The sequence below is a fragment of the Monomorium pharaonis genome, chromosome 11 (genome assembly GCF_013373865.1).
Source record: "Monomorium pharaonis isolate MP-MQ-018 chromosome 11, ASM1337386v2, whole genome shotgun sequence".
In the NCBI taxonomy this organism is placed as follows: Eukaryota; Metazoa; Arthropoda; class Insecta; order Hymenoptera; family Formicidae; genus Monomorium; species Monomorium pharaonis.
In genome coordinates this window covers 11239158-11257552 of record NC_050477.1, presented here as the reverse complement: position 1 = coordinate 11257552, position 18395 = coordinate 11239158, and the positions used below count along the sequence as shown (strand labels likewise).

Below are 18395 nucleotides of genomic sequence, written 5' to 3'. Positions count from 1 at the left end.
TTGGCTGCTGCCTTTGGCTGCTAGCTTCAGCTACATATCACATCATACGCTTTCGAAATTACGAAAATTACGAAAATGTAAGGCAAAAATTTGTTTACTACACTTGGATTTTTGTCATGCGCGGACTCAGCAATATACATCCAATACAAGGCTTAAAGTTCCATAATTTTAGATTAAAGGTTATTATAACTGCGAATTCAAACGAAGTCGATTACCACTTACAGTGTAAACTTGTAAAGCATAAAATTGGATAAACGAGTATTTTGAAACAACAAAGATCGAAAAAATATTGTAAGTAATATTGTAAAATATTGTAAGTAATATTGTACATTCAAGTATAATATTATTTTTTGCTATTATGAGTATTATAAATAATAATAAATGTTTCTTTGTATTTATTGTAAAAATATTTTTACATTAATATTTTTTTAGTAAAAAAATGTTTAGCTACATAAATAAAAAATTCTTATTTAGTGTAAAAGAAAAATAAACAAAATACAAATAAAATAAAATAACAGTTAATTATCCTTTTATCTTTCTTTCTCTCGTAGTTTATTAATTTACTTTAATATGTGTTTACTTTTTAATAGATTTATAATTATATTTATTTATTTACAAACAAAATTGTTGTATAGAATATTAATTATTTAAACATTTATATTTATTTTTCTATGCAAAATATTTGTTTTTGTATGAATTAATTATTAAAATATATAAAAAAATATAAGTTTGTTTTATTTAGTACTACTTAAAATTATTCAAATTGCTGTACAAAAGACGGAAAAATTAAGTTCTTCTCTTTACGAAGCTCGACAAACATTTAAAAAATATTTCTTTATTTGGAATTAAATAAAATATTTGTGCAAATTTGATTGACATTACTGTGTTTTTATTTCTAAATAAATATATTATTAAAAAAATCAACTACACAAATTTGTTGAGATTGACATAATCAATTTTTGATTGCAATTACATTTAATTAATTATATTTTAGCCAAATTATTGTTTAGTGTACTAAATTTTGTTTCGACAAGAAAATTCTTTTTTCAGTGGAAACTTATTTCTCAAAATGAAGATCTACGTATTCGTCTTTTTAATTATTGCTGCAGTATCTTTCGCACTCCCCAACGAAGGTATGGAATAAAATTTGAAACTGAATGTATCAAAAATATAACTTCATAATTCATTCTCAATTGTAACTTATAATGCCTGAAAAATAGTGTTAAATTTACAAATAAAATAAAATACGTGTGCGTGTACAAAATATAATTTTTTTAATATGTATAAATAAATTCGTAAAAATAAGAAATACCTAACATGTAAACACTCATTTCAATGAAATTTTGGTGACTTTATGTAGGGGATAAAAATGTTCAATGTATGTAGGTGTTTTTTTATAAACCAAATGTTCAAGAGAAGAAATTAGTCCTTAAAAATTATATTTTATAATTATAAATGTTATAAATATTATAAATATAATTATAAATATTATAAATAATTTATAATTATAAATAAATAATATAAAAGATATAACTTCTGAACAAAACATAATAGTCTAATTTCATAAATGTATTGTATGTATAAAATTTTAATGTTATTGGGTAATAAGTTTTTTTAAGTAAAAAAAGATTTTAGAATAAAAAAATTAGTCAATTTTCGAGAATTAATTTCAACCAAATAAACATCCCAAGTAGCAAAGTGACGTCAAATATCGTTTTAATGAGTCAAATATCGTCTTCTTGACGTTTCAAACGTCATTAAAACGTCTTTAAAATCATATTTGACGTCAGTTTGCTACTTGGGATGTAATTATCGATTAAAAAACATGCATTAAATATTTTTCCCCCATTACAAATACATAAAGTTTTATCAAAATCATCGTGTATATGAGGTGCACATAACGATTTTGCGTACATCGTGTACATTAGGCAGTATTCCTTGTAAGTACCGAAAGTATTCCTTGTAAGTGTAGTGAATCTTTAAAGTTACTTTATAGTTATTTTATATAAATTGTAATTTTAATGTTAAAATAATGTTTTCAAGTCAATTGTTTTGTAATAATATAATGTTTCTCGTTGTATTTCAAATAAAGATGAAAGGCAGTTGAACTTAACATATGAACCCAAATTCTTGAAACTGGGAGGAAATATCGAAGATCTCGAAGAATACAATCGTCAACGTAAATTCACGTGCGAGTATATGTGTGCCCTGCGTTGTCTATTTACAGGATATCAAGGATCATTTTGTAGCAAAGAGGGTATTTGCTTTTGTGATGAGTAAGTACCGAATAAAATTACAAAAGAGAAGAGATATACCTTGCAAGAAATGATTTTTAGATTATCATTACTACATATTTTAAAATCTTTGTTATACATCCCTATAACAACACAAAAAAATATTCAGAATTTTCGGAGAATATCACGAAATATATTGCTTATATTATAAGAAAATAATAGTAATTTAAAAAATTTTTAAATAAAATGTAAGGATCACTACCAGCAGTTACAGTTATATAAAAGGTTATCATTTTAATTGCTAATAACAACTTTTACATCTTATTTAAAAATTTAAAAATTACTTTCTTATAATTATGAATAAAATAAAAGAATATCTGCTTCAAAACTTTTTTTTGTGAAATAAGCAGTATCCTATATGCATATCTATATATTTTATTAGATTAAATTCAAATAATTTATATACTCTTTATACATTTATTTTACAAAAGTTTGTAATATCTATTTATATTTTTCATTTTATTTTATTTTTTAGGACTACCCAACTTAAAAAATTAATAGGTACCGCTTTGTCTGCTGAACGCACTCATTTTTAATGTTATAAGAATAAGACATATGATCAAAAATAAAGATATTAATTCACATACTGTTCAATTAAAAATTAAAGTAGAGCATTGTGTCGAAAATGCAATTAATCTGCATATCAACAATTAAGTATAACACATTTTCAAATATGCAAGATTGCAAAACTTTATGCATTTTGTATTCGGACGTTAACAGTGGACATTTGAGTCAGCAACAAACAGATTAACATTCTAGAATTTCTGTGGATTTTTATAATAAAGGATATTATAAACACAAAATCAAATGTGAAGTACAATTGGGAATAAAGTATTTTGAATAAGTATTGTAGATATTGCATATTCGAGTATATTAATGTTATTTAATGTAATGAAATTTGTTTTTTATCTTTTTTAATTCTGCTTAATGTAATTCTTTTACCATTGCGGTCAAGATACAAATTTATAAATAAAATAAAATATATGTGTAAATATGTTTAGCTTTATTAATAAAAAAATGTTTATTTTTCATGAAAAATGATTAATATTTTTAATATGCAAGCAAATATATGCTCACTAAATTCCATAGAATAAAATGTCTAAATCAGTAAAGAATTAAATCCTAAGTCTATCATCTATAACACTTTTCTTCTCTTTCACTTCAATTGTCACGAACAAATTTGTTACTGTCTCAATAACATTTCGACAAAAAGCTTTCTATTTCTACTACTTTAAGTCAGATTAAAAAAAAACATGAAAGTTCTTACAGTCATTGGAGAATTTTGACATGGCAGCAGTATTCCACATAATTTATAATCCGGATTCAATTTTTTCATTTTTTTTTTAAATTTGGACATCAAATTGATGCGATATTCACACATGGAATACTGATCTTAATTTGTAATAATTTAATTCTTATGTTTCGTTTATTGTTGAAATCACTAAAGATGATCGTTATTATGCATCAAAGCGTGACACTTTTTACATATATTATATTGATTTATATTGTCAGATTGTATACTGTTAGCACGAACACCTAGCGCGGCTTGATAAATTCTTAATTGTATTCTTTTGTTGTTAATTGTATTCTTTAATTGTATTATATTAATTTTAAGTCTTAAGCTTTTGCAATATTCAAATGATTCAATGAATTTTAGAAAATGATAATTCGCAATTATATAGTGAAATTTGAGTGCAGCGAAGTATAAAAAATTTATTGCTAAATACATTCTTCTTTGCGAATGTTAAGTTAGTGTTCCATCGATAACTGTGAGGATTAGAGAGATACGAAACAGAATGAACATATATTGTATTTTGAATTTATATTGTTGAAATAAAAGTTAATTTTCAAACTCATAAATTTCTTTTAACATTTTTATCTTAAATTCTTTGTTCAATATTTATTTATCGATAATGACATCGTAAAATGAGAAAATAGTTACGTATATATATTACAGATGGAGCATGCTGTACTCTTTCCTTTCTCAAACACATATATGTCTAAACGTTGTCAACTTTTTTTACTTGATTTATTATTATACGACAATGAGTGCGTTCGAGGAAAATGCTATTAGCGCTATCAGCATCAGTCTATCCTCGTACTATTTTTAATGAGCAACGAAGATTGACTGATGCTGATAGCACTAATAACGCTTTCCGAATATATCCAATATGTCATGCATAGATTTTTTATAAATAAATTTTTTCTGATTATTTTTATTTCTAATTACTTATTTAAATTAATGAAGACATAAAAAATATTTCCACGTATGCTAAATTACAATTTCTTTCGGAATGATTTTTACGCAAAAATAAAAATGTAATTTGCTATTACACAAAAAATTTATGTATAGCAATCAATTAATGTCTTGATTTTTTCTTGAAATATATTTAGATGAAATTTTATTTATTACTAAACTAATGTAAAAATTTACAAAAATTTACTATTTAATGTAATGTAAAAACAGTTAATGTAATTGACCACAGTAACATTTGAACTCGGAGAAGATATATATTTATATAATATTTTAAACGCTGATGTATTTTGATTTTAATTTGATCTATTGACTTTGATGTAAATTAGTAAGCAATAAATATTAAATACTAGTATATGTATGTACCAAAGAATCGCTAAAAATTGCTTTAGTATGTAAAAATGTATACATTTTTCTCCTTCTACAAAGGGCTTATTAAAAATATTTTGAACATTCTGAAAACTTAGCAGCACCATCACAGATCATGGTACATTTTTGTGCATAACATAGATACGACTGTTCCTAAAATAAAAAATGTTGTCTATGACCTGGACTTAGATGATACTTTGTAATGACCGACTCATTACAATCGTCCTCGAATAAAGAAAACTTTTTTTTTTATTTTATAGAAAAGAAAACTCTTTTAATTATTTAATATAGAGAAGTTCATAACATAGTAATTTTAACAATAGAATAGAAAACTTTCTAATTGCGAAAACAAACGCCTTTTTAAATCAGTTAGAAATAAAACTTATCACAACATTTCTTTGTATCTAAAAATCTAAAAAAAAATAAAATAATGATTCAAAAACGTAGTAGATTCATCTCACATAAAAACAAATATAGTAAAACAGACTAAGCAAATTTGCGTCGTAAAACATGTAATTAAAAATTTTTTAATTTTAAGTTAAAAGTTCCTAGAATCGAAAGTAGCCGGAGCTCTGCTGCTTATCTTTATCTTAAGTAAACAAACGTAAGTACAGTAAAGCTTGAGGAATGTCGACTGAGGAAATTTTGAAGACTGGGGAATTTCTAAGGGGAATTCCCTCACGTACTGTTTAGAGTATATAAAGAGCTACTAAAAACCAGCAAGCACAGAATTTTATTCGATTTTCGAGTTCTCAAATCAGAATTCTTAGCTTAGTTTTCTTAATTCAAAGTGCAGTTTAATTTCGAGTTCTTCTCATCTTATAGAATTCTTGGGTTTCATACGCAAAGAACGTAAGAACTATAATATTTCTTCTTCTTTTATTCAGTATTTTATATTTATTCTAAAACTTGTATCTTTCTTTATTGTTTTTCTCTGTTTTTCCTAATAAATTGCAATATATGTAATTATTTTAACTCAGGTTTGAATTTCTTCTCTGTTTTAATTTAAATCTTGCGATTTATTAATAACAATACTCGAAGAGATGCTGTAATTATTGCTGCTAATAGTATTGTCTCCATTTTTTCTATAATAACTCTTCGAAGCATTTTGTAAACTATAATACATATATAGTATTTTTTCTTTCTTTTTTTTAATACTTTCTAAAGACGAATAACGGCAATAAGAAAACGTGTCTCTTTAGTATTCGTTATTGTTATCATTGTAAAGTTTTTTATTGCAAAAACAAAATTAAATTAAATATAAAATTTACTTTTCTAGTATTTTTCGTAAAAATATAATATTAATGAAAACAATATTTTATATTTTAAATTTTAAAACTTCAAAATATTAAAAAAAATTAATATTTAAAATACAAATTAAAGAAAAAAAGATTTTGCTTTCTATTATATTTTACATTTTTCTATTATTTCTCTATTAATATTTACTAAATTATTTACCTAATACTAAAATACAGCAAAATTCATTAACTTTTTGCATCCTTAATATAAATGATTTGTGATATTTAAAATTATATTTAAATTTAACAACAGATTGTGAATATTAGCTAGAGACTAAAAATTTAACACGCACATAAAAATTGTTACAAATAAATCTAAAATTTAAAATAATGTAACAATACAAATAATCGTTAAATTATTATAATTATTGTTGCTAAAAGTATATAACTACGTTATTGTTACAGTTATTAAAAAGGAAAAATAACTCCGTTATCAATCCAATCTTTAAAAAAATAGCTCTAACGGTAACGCATTAGATTTCCTAAACCTGGTATTAAAAGTGATTTAATTATAAAAATAATTCTTCAACAAAAGAAATGGACTAATCTCTTAATCACGACGGATTTTTTTTCATCAGAACATGTTATGACTGTTATATAATATCGAAGTTTGTTGGTATAGCCTTTATAGTTTTAGTCTTTGACTTTTTAAACAACCAATTATTTTCTTTTATAGTCTTGTTTGGCTAAAATAAAACTTAGGTAAAAGTACCTATGTGTTATACTTATGAAAAATATTGTGCTGGAACTTTTTTATTGTTTTTTTTTTCTCACCATAAATACATAAACGAAACACAATGTCAACTTGCCTCTTGTATCAAAAATAAACTTTGATCTTCCATATTCAACAAAATTTTGCTGTTTAAATAATTACGAATTAGAATAACTATTGTAATTAATAAATTATCGTAAATCAACTGCAAAATATATTTGTAGAATTTAAAAAGTGTATCGCAGTATGTAAGATAATAAGATAATAAGAAATAAAAAGTACAATTAGATGTAAAATAAGATAAAATTTATCACTTATTCTTTGCACGACTTTATAAACCTACACTTATACATCATCACATAAGGATACTTCTATATATAGAGTCACGAAGACATTACGATTGTTATATATATAATTAAGATGATTACGCAAGTGATCCCTGTTTGGATATTTCAGTGGTTTTATTCAGATATGCTATTTTTATGAGCAAATATGTAAATATGTACTTGCTGTTATCTCCGGGGCCACTCAAGGTCCAATGAGATGTTCATTCAAATGAAAATCGCAGTATTTATAAATATAAAGTTATCTCCCGTATTGCGTAATTTACAATCGGTATATAAAAGCAAAATTAAATTAACTTCAAATACTTTGCTTACAAGGTTCGAGAAAGACTCACTCCTCAAAATGAAGATCTACGTGTTCGCCCTTTTGGTTGTGGCCGCGATTGCTTTCGCACTCCCCATCGAAGGTATGAAATAGATCTGAAACTAAACATCCACAAAGAATATATAATTTCACGGTTTCTTTTTTCAAGCGCGATATACATATATGTAACGCTAGGAAAAAAATTAATAATAAATTTAGAAATTAAATATATATAAGTGTTTAAATATATATACAATAAGTGTGAAAAATATAATAACAATAACTTTTACAATATATATTAAAATTAAATATATCCTCTCTCTCTCTCTCTCTCTTTCCCTCCTTTTCTATAATAAAAACAGACTGAGACTAGCTAATTATGAAATAAGCTAATCAATTTTTTTATGATGTCTGTTTATATAGTATATAAATGTAGATCTTACTTAATGTATTCAGTAATTTATTTTACTTAAAAAGTTGTTCAATTATTCTTGATTCCCCTATCATTACGTGATAAATCTTCAAAATTATGTTTTAATTATTTTTCATAGATTTTAATTTTACGTTCTAAATAATGTTTTCAAATGATTCTTGGAATAATAATGCTTCTCACATATGTATTTCAAATGAAGATGAAGTACCCCTGGAGTCGTTGTTGGCAAATGAAAACGAATCTTTAAATTTGGCACCTGTCGAAGAGAGCGCACATAGTCGCCAACGTAGGGTAACCTGTGACCTTTTGTCTGGTTTGGGTTGGAGTCACAGCATTTGCGCTGCTCACTGTATTGCTAAAGGAAAGAAAGGAGGATCCTGCAGCAGCTCTGGTGTTTGTAATTGCCGCAAGTAAGTAACAATTCAAATAATTACGTTCTTCCCACTTCCTTGATTATTTTTCCAATAATGAAATAGTTATAACTTTTAGAAAATGTGTGTGTGCGTGTGCATGCGCAGAGATTTTTATCTAAACTTTTAAACTATTAGACCATATTAAATCTTTATTAAATTACATAAAATTAATTAAAGAAATATATGTTGCATCATAGATTTAATAACGCTTAAATGAGAGACAACCAATATGTCTAATAATCTAATTTTAATGATCTAATTATAATTATAAAATTATTTTGATTTAATAATAAAATGTCCTTTCATTATTATTCTTTCATTATTTTTAGGAAATAGTACGATTAATTTCGATTGCAGTAATCGTTCTTTCAAGAAGATTGGATTGACATTTTAACTGATGGATATGTGTCAAGTATGATCACACTTTTTAAAATTATAACATTTTTTGTATAACACAAATTTTTAATAAATACTGTTTACAAATTTAAAATTAGTGTAATATATTTCATATATTCTTGTTTCATAACACATTTTTTAGATGTTTTTATATATACATATTTACATGGAATTATGTAGGATATTCAAGCAAGATGCGCACTGCTGTAAAAAATTTTGATATTTTGACAACCAGTTCTCTTCAGCGTCCTAATTTAATTCTTTTAATAGTTTAATAAAATTAACTTTAGATCTGTATCTAACTTAAGTACTTCAGCAAAACCGTTCTTTCCGTAGGAATATAATGTTTAATATTGATTTTGTTTAATTTTTTATTTAATGGATAATACTACAAGCAAGACATCAAATCGTACCACACGATTAGGATGATTGCTTAATCTCTAATGCAGTAGACGCTGTGTGTACGGTAATCGATTTCGAGAGGTTGATGTAACATTAATTATAAACACCTCGATAAACGCGCGACGATCGAAGCGAGTTAATCCACCAAGATCCGTTACGTTAAATTTGATCGAAACGTACGCAAAAAAATTTGATACAATTATTGCATCCAAATCAGCTTCGAAATAAGCAAGCATTTCCAGCGCTATGTATAAGCGCGCATGTAACACGATCGATTGCACTACGAAACCTAGTACGTTTTGTTTTTTGACAATATGAGAATTTATTTGGCCACTATTCGCGCTATGGCGTCGCGGCAATGTTCGATGCATATCGGTTTATATTTGTTTTAATAGATCGCATAAATATTTTCTGCATCTGCACGCAACGCGATTTATAGCTGACGGCATTTACGTATTTGAAATGTGCGTGCGGACAACAGCTAATATAAACTACAAACTATGGATGCATGTTATTGGTAAACTATTCACGCGACACGAAAGATTAAAAAATGAATTCCTAGCGTTTAATTCTTCGAATCAAATTCGCATTGAAACGAATACCCAATCGTCTAGCGTTCTCTCTCTCTCTTTCTCTCAATGTATGTGTTTTAAATGTTAATAAAATAATAAAAATATATCAACTGTAATTAACTAATTATGCACATCTCCTATGAATATTGAGAACTAGTAGTTAAAAATATTCAAACTTATATTGAAAAAATTCTTTTGTGTTAAAAAATGTAACTTATTGATTATAGAATAATATATTCATTAGAATATTAATTTTATTGTTAGAAAAACAATATAATAATTTCATAAGGACGCAAATTGCAAAGACAAAAGATTTTTAGATTTAAATCAGGTTATTAGATGGCAAAGCTTGCAGCTCGGAATTGTCGCGTGAAAAATCGATTGAAAAGAGTGAGCAATTGTTACGCACGTTACAGTAGCTACGTATGGCAGAAATAATAGCTGCTCTCAATAATTAAAATTTCTCGATGAAATTAATTGGAAAATAAACCATGCATGTTTTTTATACTATCACACACAATCAATTTCTGATACTTACATATTAAAAATGGGTATTCAAAATTCTTTTATTTTTTCCGCTTTAATCTTTTTAATGTAGCATGAAAATTATTTTGCTTGTTTTTTGTGCAAACTTTATTATTTTTGAAAACCAAACATTTTCAAAACATCGGAATAAAAACTTTGCCACAAGAAAACCAAATTATTTTGACAGATTCGATTAATAAAGATTAGCCTGATTAATGATACAATTCTAATATCGCCAAAAATTTGCATATAACAACGACTTAAACGTGCCCCACACACACACAGTTTTTCTTCATTAAACAACATTAATTTGTACAAGTGTTTTCCTAATGTGTTATATAAAAATATTATTTAATCGAATAACCTTGTGTGACTTGGTAACATCATATTATATTATAATAAGTGCGACAATATGTTGGCAAATATTGGAACGATGGAAAGAGATAACTGAAGTACCGCAAATACATTGAAGCTGCAACTTCTGATGATCAGACGACGCCGAGCATGAAATTTTTGTGACAAATATTTGATTTTACGTTTAACATTGGATTATTTGACGCATGTTGTTACCGTGTCACGCACCGTTTACAAATAATGAATATTTCCATGCAATCTGTAATATGTTACAAGTAAAAAAACAAATTTTTACACAGCGATAAAAGATTAATTAAAATTTTCAATATCAAATATCAATTAATTGCCACTGATATTTTGTTAAGAAAGAAGATAATTGCGGTGAATTTCATTCCAAAAATTATCACGTGGCAATCTGTTTTGCCACGTTTTACAAATCAGAAAAAAGAGACAAATACTATTATCACAACAGAACCTGCAAATATCAAGAAAAAGAGCCGAATAAAAAGGAAAAAAACGAGGAAAAACTAAATTAAATGAAAGAAAATAATTAGTCGTCTGTGCTGAAATTATTCATCCCACGTATTCAAATATTCCTAGCATTTATACTAATAATTAAGTGCGTATAATGTTAATAATCCAGATGTATATGAACGGCGAATCTCAAATGCATGCTAATACCAGTATATATCTAATATAAAATAAAAAAGAATTTATAATCCTCATTAGTGCAAAATATTTTAATAGTTAATAATTATGGTACATGTGTGTGTGTATGTTTGTGTGTGTGTAATTATTAACTATTAAAATATTTTGTACTAATAAAAACTGTTAAAAAAATTACAGGCTTGTGTACCATAAATCTCTCGGCGAAAATTGCGATAGAAAGAGAGAGGAAGAAGATGGAAGGGAGAGAGACGAAATTGATGGAAAGAAAAATGGGAAAATGTGACCAGGAAACCAATATGCTTTGTACTTCAGCGCGCAATTAAATGGTCGAAGGGGGCTTGCTGGTGATATTTTTCGACCAGCGATTATTAGGATTTTTCCTTCCTCATTTTTAGCGGCGTAACTGAATGATTCTGCGGTCTAAAGGGTTCTCCAGAAACAAACGCGGCTACGCTCTCCGTGCGACTTTCATTAAAAATCGGATTCATTCATACCGGCCTCTCTATAACTCCTCATGTCTTTCTCTCCTTTCTGGTTTCCGACTAATAACTTTGTCGTCCACTTGCTGAAAATGATTCCCCGCATACGAACGCGTTCGTCATTCGTCCGCCACTTATATTAGACGAGGAACGTCAGCATAATATGTATTTATGATAATATCTTGCCGGAATTTAACGGAATAACGACGGAATTTTGTATGTAATTTGTGTCGATGTCTCTTTAAACGATTTCGACATTTTATCTCGCAATCTGACAAATAATCGCAACAAAATATACATAATAACTTTTAGCTTTTTAATTCATAAAGTTGAGTTTTTGTCATAATAATCACAGTTTTAAATAAATCAGGATTAACATTTTTGATACTTGAAATAATATCTGCAAAATATGTAATTCACAAACAACACCTGAACTCGTTTTGGATTACATATCTATTATTATCTGCCATATTCTATGGACAAATGTGTTATTCGCAATAGTATACTTTATAAAACAACATTCAAAATATTAATTGAGTAAAATATTTTAATTCAAATAAAGATAAAACTGATATCAAATAAAACTGTCTCATTGGCAATCGACAATATGTAATTGTAATTCTTCCGTTTAATTTATCTGTGTCTGCCACGGTATTATTTTTCAACGAATAAGATGCATTTTCAAATAAATTCAATCGATATTTTATTGAAATACATGGACGGTGAGAAATTTAATAAATACCAAGACTTTAATTTACATTCCAGAAAAAATTCAACAAATGTAAAATCCAAATCCGAAAATGCAGCAGGTTCGCATAGCTATTCAAACGTGTATCAATATAAAACAAATCCCATAAAATGTTTCAATTAAACAAACAAATTAAACTGCTCGCTTGCCAGAAATTTATCACATTAAGGATCAATATGCATGACTCCGACCGTTTGACCACTTAACTGATAGTGCAACGGAAATTAATATTAACCGGTTGTTTCCCACCTTTGCGTGCACCAATCTGATAAATAAAATATACATAGTAAGCGCGACCTCGCGCGCGACAGACGCAATAAATATCACCGGTATGCATCCGGTTATGAAACATGCGACAGAATTTAAAAAAAAAAGACGAAAAATGTTTCACGCATTAATAAGATGTAACCCTAATTAACCATAAATTCCATAATTATCACACTTACGGCAATGTTTATAAATTAGACATTACTATTGGACGTGCGAGAGAGTGTGGAGCGTGTAACGGCACTGGTGATTATCTCATTGCGCGTGAGATTCATTTCGAAAGGATTCATGCCATTTTCGTTGCGCGTCCTTCGGACAGTGTAATGGAATCGATTTCGAAAGAGACGATCCTTCGATTCATGCCCGCTCGGCGATGCGTAATATCCGCGGCCCGATCGAGGAGCCTTGAACGTCGTAGTAAACGCGATTGCACCTGTCACTTCGCGAATACACGTGGCAGTACCATTACGAAAGAATTCCGTAGCTACAGCTGTTACAGGACGAGATCTATACGCGGGACGAAAAAGGTTCCTGACTCTTCATCATCAATCGCAATTTTCGATATACACTTTCTATTCGGCTATCAAATTCGGCTATCATTGTTGATCATAACGGTATAACGTTGCTGTATATTTCTCTTAATTTCTCCATTGCGGTGTAAACATGTCCGTGTTTAATCCTCCATTGTTCTTGCTTGATAAACAAATATTTTGAAAGTCTTTAATAAAAATTATGTGAAATAAAATTGAAAGAATAAATTATACAATTATACTCTAGAAGTTATAATTAAAAAGTCACAAAATTTCAGACTCAACTTCCTTGTTACATATATCATAAGCAATTAAAAAATCAAATGAGTGTCTGTCTCACACGAGAGCAATGAACAAATTAAAACATATATCATCATGTACGTGTATTTATATGAGAGTTGTGCGTAAATTTCGAGATTATATAGACTATTTTTACGTGTTGTTTGGTCGAATCTTTTTCATATAGACAATACAAACAGTGTAAATTATTACCTATAAATTGATTAATACAATACAGGAAAAAGTAATAAAGTTTTAATGTTTTTAATACGTCTGATTTTACTGTTGATAAAATACAAATATATAACATAAAAATTAAAAAAGCAGAATATAATTTCCACTGATGATAAAATCTGAATCTTCAATGATCCATGGACCGTTGTTCACACGTTAAACATAATTTACATTGTATTTATGCAATGTACATTATGTATATTTTACATGTAAACGTCCATTACTGCTTTAAATATTATAACTCTTTCACATTATTTATCAGGAAACTTTTCAGTTGTATTTCTAAATGTAAATCAAATAATTCCGAAAATTTATCCTTAGTAAATAATTGCTTAAAAGAGTATTTTAATATAAAACTTTGAAATTTTTTATGTCTTTTACATTTTTTAAATTTGGGATCTTATAGATGTCTGTAAATTATTAGATAAAAATTATTAGATAAAAAATGACAAAGCTATGAAATCGAGATGTTTTTTTATATATAAAACGTAAAAGTGAGACTTTAAAATCTTCTTTCTCAAAATCAGTTTTTTCTAATTAGTGTCTTTAAAACTTTCATTACTAGTAAAGCAATCTTCATAAAAATTGACATACACATAAAATAAAAATATTCCTTTATAACAATGTGATATATGCAAAAATTTTTTATTAATAAAAAAACTAGCTATATTTTCTTCGCAAAATTTCGAACTTTCTTTTTGACATATTACTATTTCGGAAATTTTTAATATTTTTTTACAGTTTATGCAATGCAATTAATCTTTTTTATTTTTTGTTTTGGATTAATAAAAAGCGCAAAAACAGAATACCAAAATATGTATTACTTTGCAAGAATACATATAGTATTTTGTTTCATCGTTTTAAGAAATATATAAAAATATATATATGTTCTTTATACATACCCGGGAAAAAATGTTTCACATAAAAACATATATAAATATATAAAAAATATGTCCATATATGTTTATATTAGCTTCCTTTCTTTTGTAAAGTTTCTGTTTGATATATAAAAATAATAGTCACACTGAAAAGAAAGATAGAAACTAATTTAAAAAATAATTTTCGCATTGCTTCTTTTAAAAAAGTTAAGTATGAAAAATTGTCCATATATAATCATATATATTCCGGAATATATCTGGTTATATATGGACAATTTTTCATACTTAGCTTTTTTAAAAAAAGCAATGCAAAAATTATTTTTAAAATTAGTTTCTATCTCTTCAGTATGACTATTATCTTTTTATATCAAACAGAAATTTCACAAAAGAAAGGAAACTAATATAAACATATATGGATATATTTTATGTATATTTATATATGTTTTTATATGAAACATTTTTTAATTCTCAAGTATGTTCTACAAATACATGTGAATAGTTTCAAAAGTCTATTTATCGTTTTCATAAAAAAATTTAAAAAAAAAGCGTATTTTTTCGGTGCTTAAGACAAAAATATCCCTTTAAACGCGTATGACATTACCTTGTCTTTTTCTAAAACGCACTTCTCGTCTGAAATAACGTGCTTGATCAGAAGGCAGTCTGAGTGGCTCGCGGAGCCACTTACTTCCGTCTCTTCCTTCGACTTTTATTTAGCTTGCTTCGCTTCTCAATCACGCGGCGACTCTTTTCTCCTTATTGAAATTATCGATCGCGCGCGGATGGGAGTACCAACGGCAGAGCGACATTGTCGTTAACTTCAGAAGCCACACAATCTCCCTTCCTCGGATACATTAAGCGTTCTCCACGCTTTCTATCTCGCGGGGTATTACCGGTACTCAGGGTACCAGTCGCATCGGCGATATTTCCACGATAAAAACACGGCGCGATACTTACTTGAATCATAAAACACCGATATCGCGTCGGATGAATCGTAAACAGACGTAGGGAAACGCTCGAAAAAACCGTATGTTCGGCAAAGACGGGAAACTTTAGCGTCCGTGAGATAATTATTATCGGCAACGCGAAGAGAAAGGAACGCGGATTTTCGCCGTAGCTTTGTTTGCGCGACTCGCGAATTAGCAGTTTACCGCCATGGAGTACTCTCAGTGCTCGCAGTGACGAAGAAAGAGAGAGAGAGAGAGAGAAAGAGAGAGAGAGAGAGAGAGAGAGAGAGAGAGAAAGAACGAGAGAAAGAGAGATCGACGTCTCTCTCATGCTACAGGGATAAATGTAATTTGCTCGAAGGGAGGCTAATGTACAAGTTAGTAGACAGGCGGTGCTGTAGGTCACGACATAATCCGATTTCGCCGGGCGTTAATACGGGCGTCCCGAACCGGCGGCCGCCGCCGGTGTACTCGCCGTTACTTCTAAATCGGCCATTTCCACGATACGGGCGCTCCTGGACTCTTAACGAGACGCCCGATATCGCCCGTTGTCGTTAATAACGCCGTCGATGCGGCCTGGAGTCCCTTCGCACTTGAATCGCCAAGCTAAACAGATAGGTAATTTTATTTTTGCCCTGGGGGGACACAGAAGCAAAACCCTCGAGGCAAACGGATAATAATTACATGCACATATTAATAGACGGGCAATATAAAAAAAAATATATATAAAAAAAAGCGAAATGGATAGGTGTGCCAACAGCGAGGTGTATGTACATCTATACCGATCGGCCAGCTGTAAATACGGGGACAAAATATGCATAAATTGAACGCAGGAAAATGCAAGTTTTATCGTATCATTGAAAGAGTTTCCATAAAACGGAGTTCCATACCACCGTGCAATAAAAATAGACATCGCGAAAGGAATTCGAAAGAGTAAAAATACCGCAAAAGGTAGGGTAGAATTAGATACATCGAATCCGAGTACAGCGTAGGGAAGAAAGAGAGCCGTTGAACGGAATGCCAATAATCGACAAATAGATGTTTTGCGTTAAAGGATTCTACTTTCAAATCTGTGTACGGAGAAATCTGTGCACGGAGGACGTATTGGACAAACGCGGGGCAGCACGGCGCCGGAAGGGAAATCTGGAAAAAACCTGAACGAGCTTAACGGGATCGCCGCGCAACGCCGCATCCCTTTCTTGCGGCGTTCCTTTAAATGCGCCCGGATCTCATATGCCACCCCCCCATTCCCGTTTGTTGCATCCTCGTTCGTTCCGGCCACTCCGGAACACGTTTCGGTCGATCGATTTCGCAGTGGATACGCAGGCGGTCGGAACGGAGCGCAGGAGAAGCCGGAAAAGCGTGCGCGTAAAGGCCGGCGAAACAGGGGCGAGGTTGGCAAAGAGGGAGGCGGAGGAAGAGGAGGAGGACGAGGAGAAGGAGGAGAAGGGAAGGCGAGCATATAGGTCGGAAGAGGGGAAAAAAAAGGAAACGCTGCCGCGGAAACGAGATCGCGAAATAAAAGGGTTGCGAGAATCGAGCGCGGAACAGGACAGAAGCGAGAGAGAGAGGCGATACCGAAGGGAAGAGACGAGAAGGAGCGCGAACGAGAAGGAGCGAGAGAAAGCGAGTGGGATAAGGAAGAAGGAACGAGGGGAGCGAAAGCGAGAGGGAGAGGAAGAAAAAGGGACAATGGAGACCGGAAGTGCGAGAGACAGAGAGGAGACGCGGGAGACCGCGTTCAACTACCACCCACCCGGCCACCCGCCTAGCAGGGGTGAAGAACGGCTCGTTTGCTCCGGCCTCCACCACCCCCGCGAGCCCAACCTCCGGCCGCCGACCGCCTCTCTTTTTCCAGCGTTCCTTCCATCGCGCTCATCCCCTTTTTCCCTCATCGTGTTCACCCGTCGCATCCGTCTTCCTCGCTCGCGCATGTGAAACATACTTTTCCCGTTCGCGACGTTACGTCTCTCTCTTTCTCTCTCTCTCGCTCTTTCTCTCTCCTCCTCCACGATGAGAAAACAAATTCACCCGGCGGGAGGTGGTGAGTCCCTCCCAGTAGTCGTCCTCGCTCGCGCGGCGCTTTGAATGTAACTAATTAGCAACTACGTTCAGCGTGACGTAATAAGCAGACGGCTTCTGCCAGCAAGCTCGCTGCCGCGTGCGGTGTGCTCGTTATCGTTTTATTTCGAACTTTTCATCCCCTTACCGCCCGCGACCAGTTTGCTCGACAACCATCCCTATTCGCCACCGTCGTTCACCACGACGACGACGACGACGATGACGACGACGACGACAGACAGCATCCCGCGTCTCCTATCGCACTTGTGCCTGCCTGCTGCTACCTTCGCTCCCTGTGCCATCGCTCTTCACTTTTTTTTCCAGCACCCTCCGAGTCGGGGCGAGGGAAGTTGGAAAAGAATTCGATGCTACCCGCTCCGAGCATCCGAGAACCACAACAGCCGGACAAAACCATCCCTCCGTTTGCGTGCGCGGGGGGGAGGAGGGGGTTTTACAAATGGATTTGAACACCGTGGACGGAATTGGACGAAATAGCCAAATCCGAGGACAATGGCGGAATGAAATTCCATCTCTCTTGTGCGCGCGCGCGCGCGCGGGCGCGTAATCACTTATTTCAAAAATATTTTTCCGCACATAAAGTACAGCTACGCATGAGGGTGAGAAGAATGGAGGGCG

The 18395-nt window shown here is 30.9% G+C and overlaps 2 protein-coding genes and 1 long non-coding RNA gene across 3 annotated transcripts in view; 2 read left to right on the top strand and 1 right to left on the bottom strand.

Moving 5' to 3' along the window:
• Positions 1–1069: 1069 nt before the first annotated feature.
• Positions 1070–5463, top strand: LOC118647858 (defensin-like). Its single transcript, XM_036293646.1, has 3 exons — positions 1070–1133; positions 2093–2276; positions 2770–5463. Exons 1-3 carry the CDS (start codon positions 1070–1072, stop codon positions 2828–2830), a joined length of 309 nt encoding a protein of 102 aa, XP_036149539.1. The 3' UTR covers positions 2831–5463.
• A 171-nt stretch (positions 5464–5634) lies between these two features.
• LOC105835467 (defensin) lies at positions 5635–8911 on the top strand. The gene is made up of 4 exons (XM_012678770.3): positions 5635–5769; positions 7590–7678; positions 8208–8418; positions 8751–8911. The coding sequence occupies exons 2-4, from the start codon at positions 7615–7617 to the stop codon at positions 8755–8757; spliced, it is 282 nt and encodes a 93-aa protein (XP_012534224.1). The 5' UTR covers positions 5635–5769; positions 7590–7614; the 3' UTR covers positions 8758–8911.
• LOC105835468 overlaps positions 7615–18395 on the bottom strand; it is a 35393-nt gene continuing 24612 nt past the window's right edge. The window contains exon 3 of the long non-coding RNA XR_001138980.3: positions 7615–7697. This is a non-coding gene — a long non-coding RNA (uncharacterized LOC105835468). The remainder of the gene's footprint in view (positions 7698–18395) is intronic.

What these genes read in the sequence shown, in the direction of transcription:
- LOC118647858 (XM_036293646.1), top strand. Translation starts at nt 1,070, where the DNA reads ATGAAGATCTACGTATTCGTCTTTTTAATTATTGCTGCAGTATCTTTC. An exon ending in TTTCGCACTCCCCAACGAAG is followed by an intron (nt 1,134 to 2,092) that starts GTATGGAATAAA and finishes TTTCAAATAAAG; the next exon opens with ATGAAAGGCAGTTGAACTTA. An exon ending in GGTATTTGCTTTTGTGATGA is followed by an intron (nt 2,277 to 2,769) that starts GTAAGTACCGAA and finishes TTTATTTTTTAG; the next exon opens with GACTACCCAACTTAAAAAAT.
- LOC105835467 (XM_012678770.3), top strand. Translation starts at nt 7,615, where the DNA reads ATGAAGATCTACGTGTTCGCCCTTTTGGTTGTGGCCGCGATTGCTTTC. An exon ending in TTTCGCACTCCCCATCGAAG is followed by an intron (nt 7,679 to 8,207) that starts GTATGAAATAGA and finishes TTTCAAATGAAG; the next exon opens with ATGAAGTACCCCTGGAGTCG.